This window comes from Delphinapterus leucas, chromosome X (assembly GCF_059928025.1).
Source record: "Delphinapterus leucas isolate spDelLeu-1000000601 "Yukka" chromosome X, BTC_Dleu_Yukka2, whole genome shotgun sequence".
Taxonomy (NCBI): Eukaryota; Metazoa; Chordata; class Mammalia; order Artiodactyla; family Monodontidae; genus Delphinapterus; species Delphinapterus leucas.
The window spans coordinates 6,670,774-6,692,988 of NC_143150.1; the positions used below are offsets into that span (position 1 = coordinate 6,670,774).

The 22,215-nt window shown below is 44.7% G+C and overlaps 2 protein-coding genes across 11 annotated transcripts in view; both read right to left on the reverse strand.

Annotated features, from left to right (window-relative positions):
• FMR1NB (FMR1 neighbor) overlaps positions 1-1,882 on the reverse strand; it is a 33,330-nt gene extending 31,448 nt beyond the window's left edge. Inside the window, exon 1 of the mRNA XM_089904041.1 lies at positions 1,564-1,882. Coding sequence (XP_089760167.1) covers positions 1,564-1,882 — 319 coding nt within the window. The remainder of the gene's footprint in view (positions 1-1,563) is intronic.
• A 17,083-nt stretch (positions 1,883-18,965) lies between these two features.
• FMR1 (fragile X messenger ribonucleoprotein 1) overlaps positions 18,966-22,215 on the reverse strand; it is a 36,356-nt gene continuing 33,106 nt past the window's right edge. For 5 of the 10 annotated variants that reach the window (XM_022561100.2, XM_022561104.2, XM_022561108.2 and 2 more), the window contains one exon: positions 18,966-21,584. In XM_022561100.2, the coding sequence (XP_022416808.1) occupies positions 21,423-21,584 (162 nt within the window). In that variant the 3' untranslated portion in view covers positions 18,966-21,422. The remainder of the gene's footprint in view (positions 21,585-22,215) is intronic. The other 5 variants (XM_022561107.2, XM_022561105.2, XM_022561101.2 and 2 more) reach the window with 2 other exon arrangements.

The window sequence follows — 22,215 nt, forward strand, 5'->3', positions numbered from 1 at the left end:
ACAGACCAACAGAACTTAGAGTCCATGAATAAACCCATAGGTCTATGGTCAACTGCTTTTCAACAAGGGTGCCAAGAGTATTAAATGGGGAATGAGTAGTCTTTTCAACAAATGGTACTGAAATAACTGGGTATTCACATGCAAAAGAATGACGTTAGACCCCTAACATATGACATAAAGAAAAATTAATACAAAATGGGTCAACAACCTAAATATAAGGACTAAAATCATAAAACCCTTAAAAGAAAACCTAGGCATAAATCTTCATGACTTTGGATTTGGCAAAGGATTCTTAGATATGACATGAAAAGCACAAGTGTCAAAATTTAAAAAAAAAACAGATAAAATTGGACTTTCTTTCTCAAAATTGAAAACTTTTGTGCATCAAAAAGCTATCAAGAAAGTGAAAAGAAAACCTACAGAATGAGAGAAAATATTTATAAATCACATATCCTGAGTATATGAAGAACTCTTACAATTCAATAACAAAACCACAAACAATCCAGTTTAAAATGGTCAAATGATTTGAATAGATATTTCTGCAAAGAACATATACAAATATCCAGAAGCACATGAAAAGATGCTCTACATCATTAGTCACTCCAGAAATACTAATGAAAACCACAATACGATACCACTTCACTCACACTAGGATGGTGATAATCAAAAAGAGGGGGTGGTAACAAACACTGGTGAAATGGAGCCCCTCATACACTGTCAGTGGGAATATAAAATGGCTCAACCACTCTGGAAAAGTTTGGGACTTCCTCAAACAGTTCAACATGGAATCCCCATACGTCCCAGCAATTCCACTCCTAGGTATATGCCGAAGAGAACTGAAAACATACTGACACAAAAACCTGTACATGAACATTCATAACAATATTATAGCCAACAACTGGAAACAGCCCAAATGCCCATCAATCTGATCAATGGATAAACAAAATGCAGTATATTCATAACCACAGAATAGTATTCGGCGGTAAAAACGAATGAAGTACCAATACATATACAACCTGCCCAACTCCCGAAACCATTATGCCAAGTAGAAGAAGCCAGACACAAGGAAGGACAAATATTCTATGTTCCCATTTCTAGGAAATGTCCAGAACAAATCCACAGAGACAGAAGTAGACTGGCGGGGGCCAGGGGCTGGGAAATGAGGAGTAACTGCATTCTCGGTGGGTGTGGGTTTGAATTCGGGGTGATGAATGAGATAGAGGTGGTGGCTGCTCAACGTTTAAATATCTAAATGCCACCGAATTGTTCACGACCAAACAGTTAATTTTAGGTTCCGAGAATTTCACCTCCGTTTTATAAAAAATGGCGGGAGGTGAGGGGGTAGGGTTTTGTGAGGATAAGTGGGGAGGAAGGGAGGGAAGGTGCTTCTGAAGGGAGATAAGGAGGGAAGCTGTTTGTCGTTCGACGGACGGGAGGGCAGACGCAGTGGGAGAGACGGATGGCCTTCGCGCTACCCCGCAGAGCCCCGCCCTTCGGCGCCCTCCCCTCACCCTCCCGTCCCCCTGAGGGGCCCTCGCCCGGTGTACCCCGGGTGGCACTCACTGGCACTCAGGTAGCAGTAGCACAGAAGCACGAGCAGGGCGCAGACGCCAAACAAAAGCAGCCGGGAGTGTTTGCAGGCCCACACCTTCACCAGAGAGTAGCAGGCCTGGATGCCGCACAGAAACGCCTGCGGGCCCGGCTTAGGCTTGTCCGCCATGATGGCCTGGTGCTCGGGGGCACTGCCGCTAGTGGACGACAGCATCTCCGTGTTCTTCTCTTGGTTCCCCGCCTGACAACTGCTCTGCTTGCGGTGCGACCCCCGCAACGCCCGAGTCTTCGGCCGTCTCCTCCCCCGCGTCAACTGCCCCTTGGAAGGCATGCCTCAGAGGGCCCGGTAAGCTGAGACGCTGCCGCTCAGTCCGCCGCCCAGTACCCAGAAGCCCCCGGGGCGGTGACGCTTACGTGATACCCCCGGCAGCACGTGCGGCCGTCGTGCCGGGCCCAGGCCTCGCCCCTTCGTAATGGCCGGCTTTGGTGGCTTGTGCGCATGCACCGCTCAAGGCCTGCCCCTTCTAGGGTTTGTCAAACGTTATCCAATGAATGAACGGGGCTCCCAAGGCCTGAGCCAGTAGCGGGACTGCTTGTCACCCATCAACTAAATGGCCTCGCTGGAATCATACTCCAGCCATGGCTGCTAATTCCTCCTCAAATTCAGTCCTCTGACACCACTATAGCCTCTACGGTCACCACAGGCAATCACTGCAGCACCGCCAGATAAATGTGCCTTTTAAATGTAAATTTTCGTTATTTAAAATGAAATGGAATTAAGAAATCCCTCCTTCCTCAGTCCCAGTAACCCCATATCAAGTGCTCGGTAGCCACACATGGCTCAGGCGACCATATCTGACAGAGCAAAAAAGGAGCATCTCCATCATGGCAGAAAGTGTGATGGGCAGCACTGGATGTGAAGAGTGACGATCGCGAATGTGGTAGATGTTCAATAGGTTGCTACACTGTGGTAGGAGCTCTTAAGTGGAACGAGATCGTATTTGCCTTTAGAGACCTTAAGGTTGAGTCACAAATAAATGAAACAATAGGACAATATGAGGACAAAGAGTGTGTGAGGAACACAGAAAAGCGACTCAGAACACTTCGATTTGATTCCCATCATTTGTCACCAGTGAATTGGGTGGCCTTAAGTGCCTTCCTTCTGCTGTGCCTTAGTGCAACACGTGTAAAATAAGACAGCGTTGTCTCAGAGTCCCCTTTTGACTCTAAAATCTGACCCTTGGGCAAAATCCCATTAACTCGCTTTGTGTGGGCACATCTGCAAAAGCACTTTGTAGATGATGCTGGAACACTTGTTCATCTACCTCCGTCTAGTTTTCAAGGGATGTGAAACGACCCCCTTCAACTGCATTTCCATCTTTCTTACTACATTTTACTCTGGCTTTCCAAATGGTTTTCTACTAATCATATTCTATTGTTTTTATTGTTCTTTCCAATGTTAATAAGCATTCCATAGGGGGAAGGAGGAAGGAATTTTTCCTATGTAAATAATTCTTGAAATTTAGCGCACTCCACTCTACCACCACATCTAGGAGCAATTCATAATGCTCTTTAGTTTATTAAAGGAGCCGGCAGGAAAAGAAGCTGCTTTCCTTTCCTTTTATCTTTTCTTAATCTTTTTTTTGGGAGGGAGGGCCTCAGCTTTTCCAAAATTAATTTGACCAGAGGACGCCTGTATTAACAGCTTTTGAAATTACTGCCTTCAACTGTAAGGAACAGGAAAGTGTCTGAGATTTTACTGTACTTCTGAGTAACAAGGCAGCCTGCCACAGTTTTGTAAATGCTGGCAGAAGATGCAAGACTACTGGGTCAGAGACTAAAGGACAAAAGCTCCCCTAGACATTCAGACACTCGAGAAACCCATGAACAATTGCCTCCCAACAGCAAACTTGTTCATGTCATAGAACCCGTGGAAAATGACCGTATGACCAGGTACCACGCAGCTGCCCTGAGGGCTCAGGGATTAAGCTAGAGCACACGGGTTGGAAACTCAGCTCTCTACCACCTCATGGGTTGTGCTCTCTGAGCCTTAGTTTTCCCTTCTGCAAATAATGGGCTGTGGACATACTGATTGTGAAGATTCTTTCCAGTTCTGGCTTGCTGTGACTCGCACTTGACTGTAGCGTTTGGGGTTGCTGTCAACAGGCAAGGCATAGCATTTTATGGCAACAATGCAATACTCGTGAGCAATCCACATTATGCCGCTAGAAATACACATTACTAACAAAAACTCGGGGACAAAATCTCTAAGATTAAGCCCGAGTACTTCCTGGTTTACAAAACACTAATTCGAGATTGGGGGGGCAGGGCACAAAAAGCCATCCACTTTGTAGATTATCAGATGTAGATTTAAATCCTGCCCTGGATTTCCTCTTTCATCCTATATTTTCAAGGGAACTAAATTTGATACTAGTCAACCTAGAGCTAATTAGGAAGGAAAATCTGTTGCATGAGCATGAATCCAAGGGACTGCTTCACAACATGGTACATACCACTGCTCAGAATGTAACTACCATTCTTGTGGAAAATTGACAATTGACACTTTTTTAAATATCACTATAGGCAGACATGAAAAGATGTTCAACATCAGGTAATCAGGGAAATGCAAATTAATCAACAATGAGATAATTTATGCTCATCGGATTGGCAAAAATTAATAAATATTCACAAGAATGTACAGAAATGGGAACTCAATCATTGCTGGTGGAGGTGCAAATGGATACAACCACTTAAGACAGCAATTTGACCACAACTTGAAAGGTTAAATATTCACATATTCTGTGACACACAAATTCCACTTTTAGGTATCTATCCTCTCACCCATGTGTACAAAACAACATGTACAAGGGCATTCATTGTTATAATGAAAGCAACATAAAGGATGTCTCAGTAGGGAAATGGAAACAAATTGTTGTTCATTCCTATAATGTATTAATATATAGTACTTAATGATGGTTAGGATCAATCACCTTAGCCAACATAGTAATTCTTTTTTTTGGTGGACCTGCCTAGTGGCATAAGGTGGAAGTTTCAGCTTCTAATTCAGTGGAACCACTGTTGTGTTCCCTGAAAGAGATATTTCTCTCTTGAATAATAATCTTCTAAAATAGCAGAAATCAGAGAATGAGAAGCAAAGTGCAAACATCTGTATAAGCATGTCGTTAGGCATCATTCTCACCATCACTCCCTTAGTCCTTAGCCCCATGTATTCTGGTTCTGGGACAAACAGTGCCTTATGTTGATTACTGGTCCTGGTTCAGAGTGCACAACACATCCTGCAAGACAGCACCACAAACTTATAGGGTGTTTTCTCCTCGGTGGTGTCATAACTAGGTTTTTACTAGGTGATTTCATTGTGCTAGTAAGCCAACTTATTTTTTTTCCAGCTTTTTTGTGGTATAATTGACAAATAAAATTGTAAGATATTTAAAGTGTACACGTGGTGATTTGATATATACATACATTGTGAAAAGATTCGCACCATCTAGTTAATTAAGACATCTATTACTTCACAACTCTCTCTTTTTTTTGGTGAGAACATTTAAGTTCTACTCTTAGCAAATTTCAATTATACAATACAGTGTTATCAACTATAGTCACCATGTTATACATTAGAACCTCAGACCTTATTCATCTTACAACTGAAAGTTTACCAACCTCTCCCTGTTTCCCCTACCCACCAGCCCCTGGCAACCACTTTTCTACCCTCTGTTTCTGTTTCTGACTTTCACTTTTTTTTTAAGATTCCACATATAAGTGATACCACACAGTATTTGTCTTATTTCACTTAGCATAATGCCCTCAAGTTCCATCCATGTTGTCACAAATGGCAGATTTCCTTTTTTCTTGTGTCTGAATAATATTCCAATGTGTGTATGTGTGTGTGTGTGTGTGTGTGTGTGTATGTGTATCTCACATCATCTTTGTCCGTACTTCTTCAGGAGACCTTTCCTGACCCTCAGACCAGGTTAGAGCCCCTTCTTATACTTTCCTGTGAGGTTAGTGTGCTCCAAGCACAAAGAACAAGATAAACTCAAAGGGCCAATATTGCCAGAACAAAGGGCTACAGGACTCCTATCACTCTGTCACAATGTGACCGCTGCAATGTCCCAGAGCCCTCCCAAGCAGCATGTCCTGTCCCTTTACCATCCCATATAGGGAAAGACATTTGCCCCATTTTTCTCCCGCTCAGCACACTGAAAGTATACATACTCTGCCCAGTCAGCAGATGACTTACAGGTTCCCTGCCTATAAAAACAGACAAGCAGGGCTTCCCTTGTGGCGCAGTGGTTGGGGGTCCGCCTGCCGATGCAGGGGACGCGGGTTCGTGCCCCGGTCCGGGAAGATCCTACATGCCGCGGAGCGGCTGGGCCCGTGAGCCATGGCCGCTGGGCCTGCGCGTCCGGAGCCTGTGCTCTGCAGCGGGAGAGGCCGCAGCGGTGAGAGGTCCGCGTGCTGCAAAAAAAAAAACAAAAACAGACAAGCAACCCATGCTCATTGTCGACTTTCCCTGGCTACCAGCAAGTCGGCCCACTGTTCTTGCAGCCACCCTTCCCTTTAATAAGCTCTATCTTCCTTACATTCTGCCTTGTGTCTGGAAATGCTTTTCCAACCCGCGCTCAGACCACGACAGGTTATAGCATCATTAATCCTCTGGTGCTTGAATGGGAAAAATAGAAGTCACAGTTGATTCAGAGAAAGAGCTGATCCATGTTTACTGCCTCCTCCACTCACTCTTGCAGGACAGGATGGACTGAAGTAGCCAGACATCTTTTTTTTTTTTTTTTTTTTAAACATCTTTATTGGGGTATAATTGCTTTACAATGGTGTGTTAGTTTCTGCTTTATAACAAAGTGAATCAGTTATACATATACATATGTTCCCATATGTCTTCCCTCTTGCGTCTCCCTCCCTCCCACTCTCCCTATCCCACCCCTCCAGGCTGTCACAAAGCACCGAGCTAATATCCCTGTGCCTTGCGGCTGCTTCCCCCTAGCTATCTACCTTACTACGTTTGTTAGTGTGTATATGAGCCAGACATCTTTGTAGTGGCTTTTCTTTGTTTACATTGAGTTAAATTTTGTCTGTTATGCAAACATGCTTCCAAACCTCTCATCCAATTTTATCACCCTATCAACAAGGCGGGAGAGTGGAGAATTTGTTTTCCCCTATCTGGAATTGGCATGGGACACAAAAGTGTCTAGAAAAGTCCCCAATCCTTCAGGGTTTCTGAGGGTGGCTAAAGAGAATAAAATGCCAATCTTGGTGCCTTCAAACAACAAAGGGTTATTGCTTGCTTACACTACCTGCCCGCCACAGGTTGGCAGGGGCACTCTGATCATTGTCATCACTGAGACCTGGCCTGACAGAGGTGCCACTGCCTTGTCATGCCACCATCTCCACTTGAGCTTCCAAATTGCCGTGGCAGGGAAGCGAGCGCCGAGAATCACGGGGCCCTGGTCTTCAACGCTTTGGCCCAGAAATGACACATAGCCTTTCTCTTTCCACCTCAACGGCCAAAGGAAGTTACAGGGCCACGCAGCACTCGAGAGAAGCACGTGTCCGGAAGGAAGCGAGAACCAGGAAATTTGGTGACCCCTAGAAACGTCTAACAGCAGCATCATTACACACAGCTGTCCTTTACTGAGGATGAGCCATGTGCTGGGCGTCCTGCTAAGCGCATTACATGCATCCTCCTTACAGGCCTGAGGTAAGTGTCAATATCTCCATTTTTAGGGGAAACTGAGGTTCAGAGAGATTGTGTGACCTTTTTGAGGCTACAGGTGATATTTAAGCTGGGGTCTGAACCTATATGTCCATTGCCTGGCAGTCCAGTACTGCCCCTCTTCCCACACACACCTGGCAGGTGAGTCTGGCCCTTCTGTGAACCACTACTGCATCGCCTACACTACACTGTAGTACCCAATGCCCCTTCCAGAACCCTGTGCTTTGGCACTTCTGATGCCCCTGTCCTGGCCAAAGTGGGAAAAGTGTATTTTGGCAAACTCCTGTTCACCCCTTGCGATCCAATTCTAACCACATCTCTCCATGAAACCTCTCTTGACTTCCTGCTGCAGAATTCATTGCCCCAGGCTCAGCTGCACTCCGCTCAGATCCCTAGCAGGACACTCATCACGAGGCTTTATTATTATTATCTGTTAACCTTTCTATTTCTTCCTTTAGACTGTGGCTCCTTGAACAAGGGAACCATGTCCCATTTCTCTCTGTATTCCCAGGACAGGAGCAGAATAGCTTAAATACAGCCAACATTGGTCATACATACATGCGAGACACGGGTCTAAGTGCTTTACATACACTCACTGATTTCACTTTCATACCATTTCTGTAAGGTAGGTACTATTATTAACATCATCTGTTTTTCACAGATGAGGAAATTTAATGTATAGAGTTTAAAAACTTGCTCAAAGGCTCATAAGTAGTAAAGAGCTGTGCTGTGCTGAGATTAGGACTCAGGGAGTGTAAGCCCAGAGCCTAAGCCTGCTTAGCAACTATGCTACTGCTCAAAGCTTCTTCCAGCTCATATCTCAGCCCTTTGCTCCTGAACACTTCATGTGTTTTTTTGCTGTTGTTTTTTTTTTTTAAAGAACATTCTCTTGGGCCTCCCTGGTGGCGCAGTGGTTAAGAATCCTCCTGCCAATGCAGGGAACATGGGTTCGAGCCCTGGTCCGGGAAGATCCCACATGCCGTGGAGCAACTAAACCCGTGCGCCACAACTACTGTGCCTGCGCTCTAGAGCCCGCGAGCCACAACTACTGAGCCCACGTGCCACAACTACTGAAGCCCGCACACCTAGAGCCTGTGCTTCGCAACAAGAGAAGCCACCGCAATGGGAAGCCCGCGCACCACAACGAAGAGTAGCCCTCGCTAGGGCTTCCCTGGTGGCGCAGTGGTTGAGAGTCCACCTGCCGATGCAGGGGGCACGAGTTCGTGCCCCGGTCCCAGAAGATCCCACATGCCGCAGAGCGGCTGGGCCCGTGAGCCATGGCCACCGAGCCTGCGCGTCCGGAGCCTGTGCTCCACAACGGGAGAGGCCACAGCAGTGAGAGGCCCGCGTACCGCCAAAAAAAAGAAAAAAAAAAAAGAGTAGCCCCCGCTCGCTGTTAAGTAGACAAAGCCCGCACGCAGCAACGAAGACCCAACGCAGCCAAAAATAAATAAATAAAATAAATTTATTAAAAAAAAAAGTTCTAAAAAAAAGGAACATTTTCTTATGTAATCATAGTACAATTCTCAAAACTGGGAAATTAGCATTGTCCTACTATGTAATCTACTTTATTCATAGCCAAATTTCCCAATAATATCCCTTATAACAAAAGACAACAAGATTTTCTGGTTCAAGAGCCAATCCCATATCACGTATTGCATTTAACTGTCATGTCTTCTTAGTATCATTTGATTCCAAACAGTTCCTCAGTATTTGTCTTTCATGACCTTGATAGTTGCGACGAGCATAAGCCATTTATTCTGTAAAATGTCCATTTTGTAAGCTTGTCCGATGTTTCCACATGATTAGATTCAGCATATTAATTTTTTTAGCTGGAACACTACTGAAGTGTGTTGTGCCCTTGTGCATCGTATGAGGAAGCACATATCTATTTGTCCCTGTAATTATCTTTCATGCTAATTTTTCTGTCTGCCAATGTCTTTTTCTTGTGTATCTCCAGCATCAAATGCCAAAGTCTGCCTGACTCATGGTATATGTTTAATAAACATTAGTTAAATGAATAAATCTCCCTTCCTCTGAAAGAAAGCTATAGGGGTTTTCCTGGTGGCACAGTGGTTAAGAATCCGCCTGCCAATGCAGGGGACACGGGTTCGAGCCCTGGTCTGGGAAGATCCCATGTGCCGCGGAGCAACTAAGCCCGTGCGCCACAACTACTGAGCCTGCACTCTAGAGCCCAGGAGCCACAACTACTGAGCCCACATGCCACAACTACTGAAGCCCACACGCCTAGAGCCTGTGCTCTGCAACAAGACAAGCCACTGCAATGAGAAGCCCGCGCACCGCAACGAAGAGTAGGCCCCGCTCACCGCAACTAGAGAAAGCCCGTGCACAGCAACAAAGACCCAATGCAGCCAAAATTAAATAAATTTAAAAAAAGAAAGCTATAACTCAAGCCAAAAATCTGTAAATCATAATGCTAGTTTCTTCACTCTCCTTTTCCCCCACAAGTAATAATCACTAAGCCCCACTGATTCTATGTCCTAAATATCATAGCAATCCCACCTTTCTCCATTCTCACTGCCATTGCACTGGCTCATTACTCCAACATCCTAGCCTCCCTGCCTCCAGTCCTGCCCCCTTTTAATCTATCTTTGGAAGGTGAGTTAAAGAAAATACCACTATATCATGGAGAATGGGCACAATAATAGGTTTAATTGGGATAACTTACAAGCCCAAGTGTTAGTAAGAGGAGGTAGGTGGTTTCGAGTTCTGTCAGTATCCCACAGTGAGACCTTTGGGGACGGAAATTGATTGGCTTTTTCAGTGGGGTTTCTGAAGTTGGTGAGGATGGCAAAGAAGACGTTGTGAAACAAGGAGGCTCCTAAATAAGAGTACAAAGTTCATCATGAAAACTAGAGTTTTCTGAAACCTCTAGTCATGGACTCCAGACCAAGCCATGAGAAAAAGATCCCAGGGCTTAGATGGGGAGTGGTTTAGAGCCCTGTGGCCAGCTCCTACAGCTTGCAGTGAGGTATTCAGCCAGAAGTTGGCCACAGTACACACTGTCTAGTCAGTAAATAACCCAAAGCTATGCAGATATCCTACACAATCAGAGGCAAGGAGGCAAGAGTATCTTTGGTAGAGAAACTCCCAGCTATCTCTTTGGTAATCTCCCAGGTGAGCCTTAGAAGCACCTCTTGATGGGGGAAAATGCATGTAAAATGGTGATGAACTGCGTCCATAATGCCCCCAAGGACAGCCTACTGATTGCACCAGAGGCTGGGCATATATAGACTGTGCCCACTGGATCTTTGAATACCGAAGAGTTGTGTTGCTACCCGCACGAAGAGGGTCACCCTGTGTCCAAGTGGGAGGCAGTGGAGGCAAGGGAGGCTGTCTTAGCACACAGAAAATCTAGTCCTGGAAGTGGGTGGGAAGCACATAATGTTGCTTTGAGTTGGGTCCAAGGTGAGCCTCTGCATCCATTTAGCATGGACATCACAGGATATGGACACATGAGTGTAGAAGGCAAAGGCAAACAGTGGCTGAGGCCACTGCCTTGTAGAAGTGATACCTGAGGCATTGTTTGATAGTGGGATGCTGATAAGATCCCTCACAGACAACTGAAGTTGGGGGTGACATATCTAGCTTTGTGATAGTTGGCACTACGGTCACTGCTGCAGACAGGCACAGTCTGTCCATATCTGGATTAGGAAAACGGAGAAGTTATTCACTCCTCAGTGCTCTCCTTGATTCACAGGTTTGAATCTGTCCGTGCCTCACCAGTTGGGGCCCGTGAGCTACCCTCAGGAATGAACCAGACCTGATTTTCTATCCTGGAATGAAAAGTCGCACAGAGACCTGGGCTAACGATTCCTTTACCCAAGGCAGTCTGTTCAGATGAAGGAAGATGGCTTCAGGACAAAGGCGACTTTGTTCATCAGCATAAAAATCACAGAAGTGTCCCCCGACTTTCAGAGGAGGTGTGTGGCAAACCCAACGTCAGAGTTGTCTGCCCAGTGGGAAAGGACACCAGATGCCATTCCAAATTTGTGTTTATCCACATTTCTGTGATCCATGCAGTAAAATCTTCTTAGATACTCAGCATGGTCAGTGCAGGTCCAAAAAAGGAGGGAAATTATTATTATGTAGTATGGCAGCCAGGCAAGTGTGCCACTCCAGTCCGTTGTGGAGAGCACGATTGCCTGATAGCCCCATGGTGATGCCCTGCAGGATCCACCACTGTGTTTGTGCCAAGGCCATATTTCCTATAGACTGCTTGCAGTCAGTAATTGAGCTCGGTGGAGGTACTAATGCAGATTCGGCTCAAGAACTCTCCATCTGCCTGCGATACTTGGAACTGCATTATAGTCTAAGATCGTTCTTACCCAATTCTCCTTACTTCCTCTTCCTTCATAGATGTCAGATCTGCATCATGGTCTGAAGTCTCTATTGACCTTCTCTGGCATGTGGCAAAGGTAGTCCGTCAGAGCCTTCACTTTATGTGTGCTATGTGATTGGAGGAGGTGGGCGGCAACCCTATACCTAGAGAGTGTGTCCAGACTATGGAGGGGCAGGGGGGCTGTGAAGTATATCTGCCAGCGTGAGCCAGTCCTGTCTTTTGCGGTATGACCAAGCTAACCCTGAATGACATGCTTGTGTAGCTGCCACCAAATGCAGGCTCTGGGGGTGCCAGTAGTTTCTTTGTATGTCAAATGACAACCCTTCATGGTGGTTTTGTTACTGCGGTGCATCTGGATATGGATCCCGTAGGTCAATATGGCTATGACGGCTCACAGGCCCGGATGAGTTTCTCATTGCAGATGCTTTGCTTTTCTCAGGATGTGCTCTTTTCTAGGAGACAAGTGCATATGTGACTTATTAACTGAGCTTGTGGGTGAGTTGTATTTGTTTCTATAGGGTATGACTTTAATAGTCCTGCGTGGCTTAGTGACCTGACTAAAGAGTGAGGCCATTAGCAGCAGCCCCTGAGTCTATGTAAAGGGATATTTCATTCATTGAAGAGTGGAATGCTTTATTACCAAAGAAGTACTGCACTTCCACACAATGTGCAGAGCAGCCAGTGCCAGGGGTTGTCAGCATTTATCACCACATAACAAATGGCTTAGCAGTATTCCACTGAACTTGCTCACCCATCAGTGAAACAGGCTTCCTTGTCTGGTACCAAGTCTCAAAGTTGAGGCCCACTCGAGCCAGTAGCTCAGGCAAAGCAGGCAATAGGGCCATCTCAGTACCTACTGGCCGGGCAGTTGGCTTGACCCCCAGTTGGATGTACCATTTCCATTTCGCATTTTTTTCAGCTTGTTGCACTTTGTCAATTATTAAGCTACTGTATCTCAGTTCCAAACCATCCTTCTGCACTCTGCTCTATGAGGCTGGGGCTGGGATTCTGCACACCACATTTCTCCTTTGCCGGTGCTGCCTATTAGGGTCTGCCAATAAGAGGCTCTAGAAGGAGACTGGAAGACCATGGCTCTTCACTCTGGCAGGAAGAGTTTGCTCCAGTAACAGCTGCTGAATCCAATTTCCAGATTCCGACCCCCCCGCCGCCCCGCTCTCAGAACCAGCATTATCATGTCTCCTCGGTGCTCTAAGCCCAGCCACATGGGGGTCTGCCTGCATGTTATCAAGGTACCTGTACCGACCAATAGTACCCCTTTGCTTGAGATCTGGGTTTTAACTCTGTGGCCCTCATTTTTGAGCCTTTGGGTTCTCACCATCCCAGCCTCCTCCCTTTGTTCCCCCAGGCCTCAGGATGGTAAATGCTTCCCGCAGAACCCACCTCTGTGGAAACTTAATGCTTCTGTTTTGCATTTTCAGTCCTTTAAGGTCTGTTTAACCAATCCCTGTATTAAATTCTCGGTTAAAACCACTGGTGTGATTTCTGTTTTCCCAACTGGACCATCACTGAGACACCCATCTGATGGAATTGATTTCAGTAACAACCCCACTAGCAGGTTGGGAATGTTGGATCTGAGAGTCACACTTTTTCCTTCAGTGAGATAATCTGTCCCCAACAGGGCCAATAATTGTCATTCACAACGCATGTACCATCCAGTAGTGGTGAGATGACCCACCCCCAATATTGGCAGAGTCTTCTTGTCAAGAGACATCAGATGTGAGACTGGTCACAGATAATTAAAACTCCAAGGGATCAGAATGAGTTGGGGGCGGGGCGGAGCTGGTATTGTTTCATTGCTTCTGTGGCTGCTTACTGCTGGGGTCCCCAATCGAATTTGGCTACCCGTCTGGTGACTTACAGATTCTTGAGTAACATTCCTATGTGCAGGATGTGCTGCCTCTAATACCCGAAGAGGCCAAACAGGCGATAAGGGCTCCTTCTGTGTAGTTAGTGTTTGAAAGGTCAGCAGTTTTTCCTTATTAGGTTGTGGAATATCTCTTTGGGCTGCTGCTCAGATAGCCCCCAACTTATGCACTCCAGTGGCCTGGCTCCGATTTCTACCTTCATTCAAGGCCCTGCCACTTGCGCTTAGAGAGCATGCATTATGGTGAAAAGTTTTCTCTGGGCGCCACTATGGAAACTGTCATCAGTGGAATGGAATGGGCTTTCCCAACGTATTATTGATATATTGCAGTATTGCTGGGGAAGTTCAACATGCCTGAGGTAGGACAGTAAAAGTGAGCTCCCTGCTCTGCCAAGTGAAAACAAAATAATTTTTTTTTTTCTTCCTGGAGAAATCTAGAGCAAGGAACATGAGCAATGTCTAGGGCTATTCTGTCCAAGAGTAGTATAATGTGAGCCACACGTGTAATTTTAAATTTCCTAGTAGTCACTATATTAAAAAAAAGGTAAAAAGAGACAGGTATAACTAATTTTACTAACGTGGCTCAGTTAACCCAATAGATCCAAAATATTAACTTCAGCACTTAAATATAAAAAATAGGTCTTTTTCATTCTTTTTCTCAAACTAAGTCTTCAAAATCCGTTCTAAATACATGCATTCTAAATACACTGAGAATTGCACATCTCAATTCAGACTAGCCTTTGATCGCTCAGCAGCTACATGTGGCTAGTGGCTGAAGGCCCGGACAGTGCAGCTGCCGGCCACATACTGAGTGCCAGTAATGGATGCAGTCAGTTCAGTCACCTACTGGTATATCAAGTGCTTTGAGTGACATGGCGGCCACTATTAAAGCTACAATGATCTGCAATCAGGGGCCACAGACACTGGATTTACTCACTGGCTACACAGGCTGGGAGTTGGAAGGTAGTATGCGCTACCACTCCCTCCTGGCAACAGAATAAGCATTGCGGGTTGTCTTTCTCGCCTACTGGTACTTGATACTGTTTCAGCTGCACAATCCCGTTAGGCTTTGAAAATACAAGAGGCTCTGTGGTCACCAGGAGGGATGGCGATGACCACACCCACCCGGCAGATGAGGGTACTATGCTGGGTTGAGGGAACCCAGCATGTCTGTACCAATCCTGCAGTCTGACAAAGGGACCATGAGCACGGTCCCATCAAAGGGGCCAATGGCATCTGAAGCAACTGTGCCAAGTCTCCGGGTGTAAGTAAAACCAGTCTCAAATCCTGCCAGAGAAACTTACTGTGGACCCATCGGGTCCAAGACCGACAGCTCCTTGGGCTCCAGTGGCTGGCAGGTCTGCAGAATCCTCCCCGCACCTATGTTCCGGAAGACATGGACTAGGGCGCAAACTCAGCAATCCCTATGACGAGGGCAGAGGACTGGCCCCCAGGCCGTTAGCTCTTGAGGGGGCTCAAATCTGGATTGAAGGGCCCTCTAGCAGTCGGGCTAGAAAATCAGTCTCCTGGGTAGCACAGAGGCCTGTGGGGCTGGGGAGTCTCATTCTAACTGCATTAATGTGTGCTTAACTGCTTCGCTTCCTCCCCTGCACCCTTCTCCAAGGACACAGGAGGCGGCTTTGGAGACTTGCTGTCCAGGTAGTGGGGAAAACTAACGGCCTTCGTCACCCAGGATCTCCTTGCGTCAGCTCTCCATAGGGGTCTCCTTGATGCCCGCTCAAAAATCAGTCATTTTTGTTTCCTGCACCCCTACCTCCTCTCTGCAACCTCTTTAGAGTGAGTCGGGTTGTTTATCAGCTGACCACCCTCTTGGTTTTTCCCATCTCTCCTTCCTTAGCAATCCCTTTGTTCAAGGCCCAGAGCCATAACAGTGCTGCCTGAGGGAGCCTCAGAAGGACGCCTGGAGTGTTCGCCTCCGGCCTTTGCATTTTTGCTGGGTCCTGGGGCAACTTTTACAGGGCCCCTTATCTCCTCTTCCTCTTTTGGGTGGGGCCTAAATCAGCACCCGAAGGATTATCCCATCCCTCACTCCCGGGTAGAAGAAGCAAAGTTAGGGACGTCCTGCTCATGTAAGATCCCACTGGCTTCTCCAGCGTTCTCTGAATTAAGGTCACTTGCTCGCAAGTTATCCCTGACGCCCAGGATTTTCATACCGTCGGTCTATAGTGCCAACGTGCCTCAAAGCAGCTGCAACCTCAGTAGGGAAGTCTCCTCTTTGTGGCTTCGTGAATCTGATTTCCCCGAGCATCCGATGCAAGCCCAGGGCAGGCACATGTGCTCTCTCCCCATTGGCTGGACTAGCCAATTCATTCAGCAAACGGAAATCTGGTGGTAAACCTCAAATGCTGGCCATTCAGTGCCACTTACCTCATGGGTGTAGCTTCATCATCACGCAAGCCGTTCAAGCCTCATGGGACTGCTGTGACTATTGTTGGGAGTCCAGTTCCCTGTGTTTTGAAGCCCCTCGGTCTGGACCTCAATCCCTCACCCTCTGCCTAATAAGCCCCTGGGCGGTACACTGCACAGTGCCAGGTTTCATGTCTGAGGTTAGGTTGCATCTACCGTTCCAGTGGCACTTGAGACCAAGGGCTCTTTTCTGTCAACTTCTTTTCCCTTAGAGCTCACAGGGCTGACTAACTTGTAGGGAGGGCCAAGGGATGGAAGAGTCTCTATCTGCCTCACATGGAGGACTTTCCAGAGCCTCTGTGGCACATGGTATGGCCCTAGACCAAGGCCGAAACAACATGTTCACCAGTGATTTCAGCTCAGCTAGGCCTCCCACCACTAGCCCTAGGAGGGGTGTTGTGCAGCCCTCGTATGGCTTAGTTGATCCCTTTTGCAGTTTCCCAAAGGCCAGAGCTGGAATAAGTGGAGTTTGCCTCATGTGGGGCACTCATGTGGGGCACGATCTGGGTGACTCGGTGGGTGAAGGCAAACAGCACACCAGCATGCAAGAGGGGAAGGTTTTAATGAGGGAAAATTACCAGTAAGGGTCAGGAAGAAGAGGCACGTGGATGCCCATTCTCTCCCGCAGAGACACATGCAAAGGCCGGGCCCCCCGCGTCCTGCATCCCTGGGGCTGGGCTCCAGGGGAAGGTGTATCTTCCCTGGGAGTCTACCTTTCCACAGGGCAACGCTGATGGTGGTGGCCTTGCAGGCAGAGGATCAAACCAGGGCTCAAATGCCAGCTGTCAGGGGAGCTGTCTGGGAACACAGCCTGCTAGCACCTGTGACCTTTGGGAAGCTGGATTTGGACTGTGGGGCAGAGGAACATCCAGGAAGTTGGATGTGGGCCCAGTCCCTCCTGCTAGGTGGTTCCAGGCGACCTGACAGAGGCTCCTGGAGTGGTGGGCAATGCTGCCTGTCCCTCCACACTCTTCAAGTGTAAATCTGATCTCGTTTAAAACCCTTCAAAGGCGCCCGAAAGCCAAACCTCTAACATGGCACGTAGGCCTTCCTTGGCCGTATCTCTCGTCTCACCTCTCTCTCTCTCTACCTCAAATTCCGTGGCCTAGCCACACTGAAGCTTCGGGAAGCTTCCCAAGCTGACTTTTTCATGCTTAGATCAATGGTCCCAGCCCTTTTTATCCTGGCTAACCTCTCCAACCTGTCCTCCGTCTTAGATAAGATTTCACTTTACCCGAGAAGCCCTTTACTGACTCCTCGCCACCCCGATTTGGGTTGTTTCTATGTGCTCCCACCTCACCCTGTGCATCTTAGTACTTACTGTACCATGTGCTGGAACTGCCCACTGACTCACTGAGCTATCCCACTCGACACTGAGCTTCTTGAAGGCCTGAAATATTATCTCTGTATCCCCAAGAAGCCTGTGAAGTGCCTGCTATATAGTGAATGTTCACTAAATATTTAATGAGAACCAGATGAAATCAGGTGGGTGCTTCGTTAACAATTACTCTGTAGTTTTCTCCATATAAAACATGAATACCTTCTTAATGCATATACGACTTTGGAGTTAGGATACCTTAGCGACCACTTATTTAACCCATGAAGAAACTGGAACCTGGAGAGGTGACATGACTCTTCCAGCAACCACCGAGCTAGTCTACGGCCCGGTCAAGTGTGGGATCTACCTCCTGATTCCTCCCTCTTCACAGCATAATTCCTTAGGTTCCTTTTTATCACGTAGTATCCATGCTGCACTTGCAACTTTTAATGATATATATTCCTTGAGCACTAGTACTCTGTTCTTTGATGTAATACCTTACAGGTTCTGATCTCCAAGGAAATCTGACAAAGATGCCTTAGTATTTACCAAAAATAACACTGGAATTTTTTTTCTCCTCTTACCATAAACCATCTATTTTCTGTATGATACTGAATAATGATGATATACCCCAGGTTCTCAGGATTGCATGTAACCATCTTTTGTTGACACTTACATCTTCCTTCCAGTTTTGGACCTGTAATCAAGCGTATGGTATACAGAAATTGGTGGGAAGACCTTTAGGCACTTAGTTTTGAAGCCTATCTTTAATCATTTAGCAAGTGCAACTTGCAAAGACTTTTAATGTCTCTCCCATTAACATAGAACTCATCAGCATAAAATACAGATTTCCCCGTTTCTTCATGGAAAGTTCTGAGAGAAATGGAAAGTAAATCTCTAAATAGCCCCCAATAAAATTTTTAAACAGCCCTAGATAAACCCACAGAGGGAAAGACGATCAAAATTTAAATACTGGTACACATTAAGCCTTCTGAGCAATCAAGACTAGCATCTGGTAATGGCTATTTCAGAATAACTGCTTATCAGAGGCATCAGAGGGTCATGAGGGAAAGATGCTATTTATGGCCATGAACCAAACTGGCTCAAAAGTGATCAAATCGGTATATTGACTCTAAAAGGCACTATATTCCTAACCACCAGGAACGGGAAGATCATGGTCAGATGGGAGAAATGCCTCTGAGTGAGCCAAGTTGAGTCTCAAGCCTGCTGCCACCGATAGGTTGTTCACGTGTAGCAAGCACTGAAATGCGAAACCAGGAAAACCCAACAAAGTTACTTGAGGATGGCTGCTATTTTTCAAAATAGACATATTTAATATTTTCCAAATGGCAAGGTAAGTTTATGTGTGCTCAGACAGGAGTATGTGTTTAACACGATTTAGTAGCATCCTATGTAATTAATGTGTTCAAATTCTCTAACTGGGGATATGTAGAATTATTTTCAAGTATCTACTTTTCTGCTTTTTAAGGGCACATAAAAGATTATTTGCAAGGCATAATGTATGCTTTGCATGATTAATACCTCCCCCCATCGTTAATTTTTGTTATATTTAGAAATTTAAGACCAGGAGCAAACATCTGTCAGACTAATTTTTTGCTTTTTCATAAGTGCAACTTTTTAATAAAAATTTACATCTAGATAAACAATCTTCAGATTTTTGAAACTTTAATAAGATTTTAAAAACATCATGACTTTGAACTGAAAAACATACACGTTTAGCACACAAATATTGTAATATGAATAAACTCCAACTCCGTTTGAAAACATGTGACTCAAATTACAGTTTTAGAAGTTAGTAATTCACATTTAAGCAAGTTAGCGCCTTGCTGAATTCAGCCTTTGTAAAAAAGAGACTTAGTGCATATTGTAATGGCACAATGTGCTTTTGTACCATTTTGTTGACTTTTTTCACCTTATTAAACAAGATCAAGTTCTTGAAAGTTGGTAGATAACGGCTAACTTCCTATGACATGTGAAATTTCCAATGGTAATACAGTTACATTTTGTAACAGAATGCTTTATAGATTTCTTTTCCTATCTTAAAATTTTAAAAGCAATCATTTGTAAGGATTGCATCAACGTCAATTTAGCAGAGGAAGATCAAACTTTATTGAAACTGCTTGCATACAAAATATATTGCACTATAACCAAACAAATGTCAACATAAAATCCAATCTGTTGTTGCTAATATGTACAGAGAATATTGCCCAAGAGCAGTTACATTACAAGGTCATTCTACCTTGGTTAATTATCTACAGTATTTTAAACCAAACAGCTTACAGATGATGTGTGCAAGGTACCAATTTCTGTTTTCAAATACTATACATTCCCAGAATAAATAACTAGAAATCAACATTAATGTTTGGCAATACTTTTAAAAGACTTTTTAATATTCTTGAAATCATGTGCAGTTTGTTGCCATTTTTATATGCTTATTTGTATGCAAGGAAAAGTAACCGTAAAATGAAAATTCAAAGAAACAAACCCACAAAATACATCAGAGGCAGAACTTCGGTTTGTACGGCTCTGTACAGATTCAGTGGTACCCCTACTTGGAGTTATTTTTTAAGAAAAATATAACATCTTAGAGTGAAGGTCCTTCACATATTTTTCCTCTGTAAATCTTGTTCATAAGAAAAAAAAAAAAAAAAAAAAAAGAGAGACTCAAACCCAAAATCCAACACGTCAAAAAACTAAAGAAAAAAAGTATCATTTGTTAACCAATCCTAGTCTGCTTTCCAATTCTGCTTATACATTTGGACCTAATATTTCAAAGTTTACAAAACATTTAACCTGCTTCCATTGTTTCTTAGACAAAGTACCTGTACTTCACAGGATTATTATGCACACATGGAAATGACCTTCCTACCTCCCCCAAATAAGCTTGAAATTAAAGTATGAAAAACTTCACAAAACATGGGGAGGACAAAATAAAAACAGCTCTAATTTAAAACTGGTCATCAGGCCAAAGAGAAGGCATATCCTACTAACTTTTGACCAGGAAGATTTGCTCCTAGCTGAAAATGTTTTAGCCTCTCTCAAATGAAAAGACAGTTATTTCTTCTCCTGTCTATATAGAAAAATTACACATCCCTCTCAATAACACTATTTGTCAAACTTCAGTGCAACAAAACAAAAACAAAAACAAGTCTTATTCTTTATACTGCCTAACCTGATGTTTATGTAACAAAAAAAAATATGGAAAGCATGCATTCTTCTATAAAGTACTAATGTTTGACAGGGTTTGCTACATCTTTTAACATTTAGTGTTTCCAACTTATCTTCCCTGAACTCTGCATCCAAATATAATATTCCTACCTGCCAAGATATAAAAAAGGCACAGATCATACAACTTTTTTTTTGCTAATGAAAATGACAAACGTCACATCACACACATCTCAGGGTCCACTAAAATACTGGAAAAGTGGACCAAAACATAAACTGACACAGGACATGAAATGTCATTGGCCTTCCGTATGAGACTGAAAACAGAAGTGTAATATGATTACCATAAATGCTATTTATTCAGAAAAACTGAAATGTACCAGTGAGTTATCACCCAACGCAGGGTAACGGTCCAAATTAAGAAAGAATACCACTGCTTGGTATTTAAAAAATAAACCAAAAGAAAATCCTGTCCTGAAGTGCTAAGTATACTTAATTACTTAAAAGTAATGTTTCAGGGGCTTCTCTGGTGGCGCAGTGGTTGAGAGTCCGCCTGCCGATGCAGGGGACACGGGTTCGTGCCCCGGTCCGGGAAGATCTCACATGCCACGGAGCGGCTGGGCCCGTGAGCCATGGCCGCTGAGCCTGAGCATCCGGAGCCTGTGCCCCGCAACAGGAGAGGCCACAACAGTGAGAGGCCCGCGTACCACAAAAAAAAAAAAAAAAAAAGTAATGTTTCAAAATTTTAAGATCTGTTTCTTTGTGCAAATCTGAAAACTGTTGCTTATGGCCAATATGACAAAAAATAAAATTCTTAACAGAACTGGTGTTCATTTCATGCCCTGTGCCACCTTGCCTACTATTTGTCTTTGGCCTAACAAAGTTTCTAATATGGAATAAGAATTACGGAAATGGTATAGGGAATATAACTCCAGAATTATGCCGTTTAGGGTACTCCATTCACAAGTGGTTGCTGACCATCCACGCTGTCTGGCTTTTCCTTCTTCTGGTTACGATCTTTACCCGTACGCAGCCGGTTACCTTCACCGGAGGTATTCTGTAATGTTTTAGTGTGGACACTCCTTTCATTATTGCAGTCAACTCTGATCTAAAACAAGTTACAGTTGTTATATACACAGACCATATCCTACTGTAATCTGTAATTGGCCTGATGAGAAATTTAAGCCCGAAGGGTAAATTCCACATCTTAAAAGGGGGATATGGGGGTGAGAATAGAAGAAGTGCAAGAAATTATGGTCAGGTAGGATCTTTATTTGGTTTCTCATTTTAAAACACTCTTCTTTAACTGGAACACACTGGTCATCTCACTGTGTCCAAAGTTAGATAAAAACTCACAATCCTACCATGTCTTCTTCTAAGCTTTAGTTGACATCTTTATGTCTATCATGAGTATAATTAAGTTTCCTTACACTGAGGGCTCTCACTGTCTTACAATAAAAAAAATACGAGCGTTGGTTTCTAGTAGCTTCAGCAAGGCTACTTACTTGCCTTCAGTAAGGCAAGTCAGATGATCATACAACTTGAACTCTGAAGAATAAGAATGGTACAGGGAAATTTGAAGACACTAATGTGTGGAAGAACTGGAATCCCAGGAAGAGTGTAGAGATGAATACAATTTAAAAAATAATATTCTGAGATTTATGCAATATTTTAAGTGCCAACACTGAACACTTAAACACTGCTAAATAGACTTCTAGATGCTGTACAAAAGGAAGATA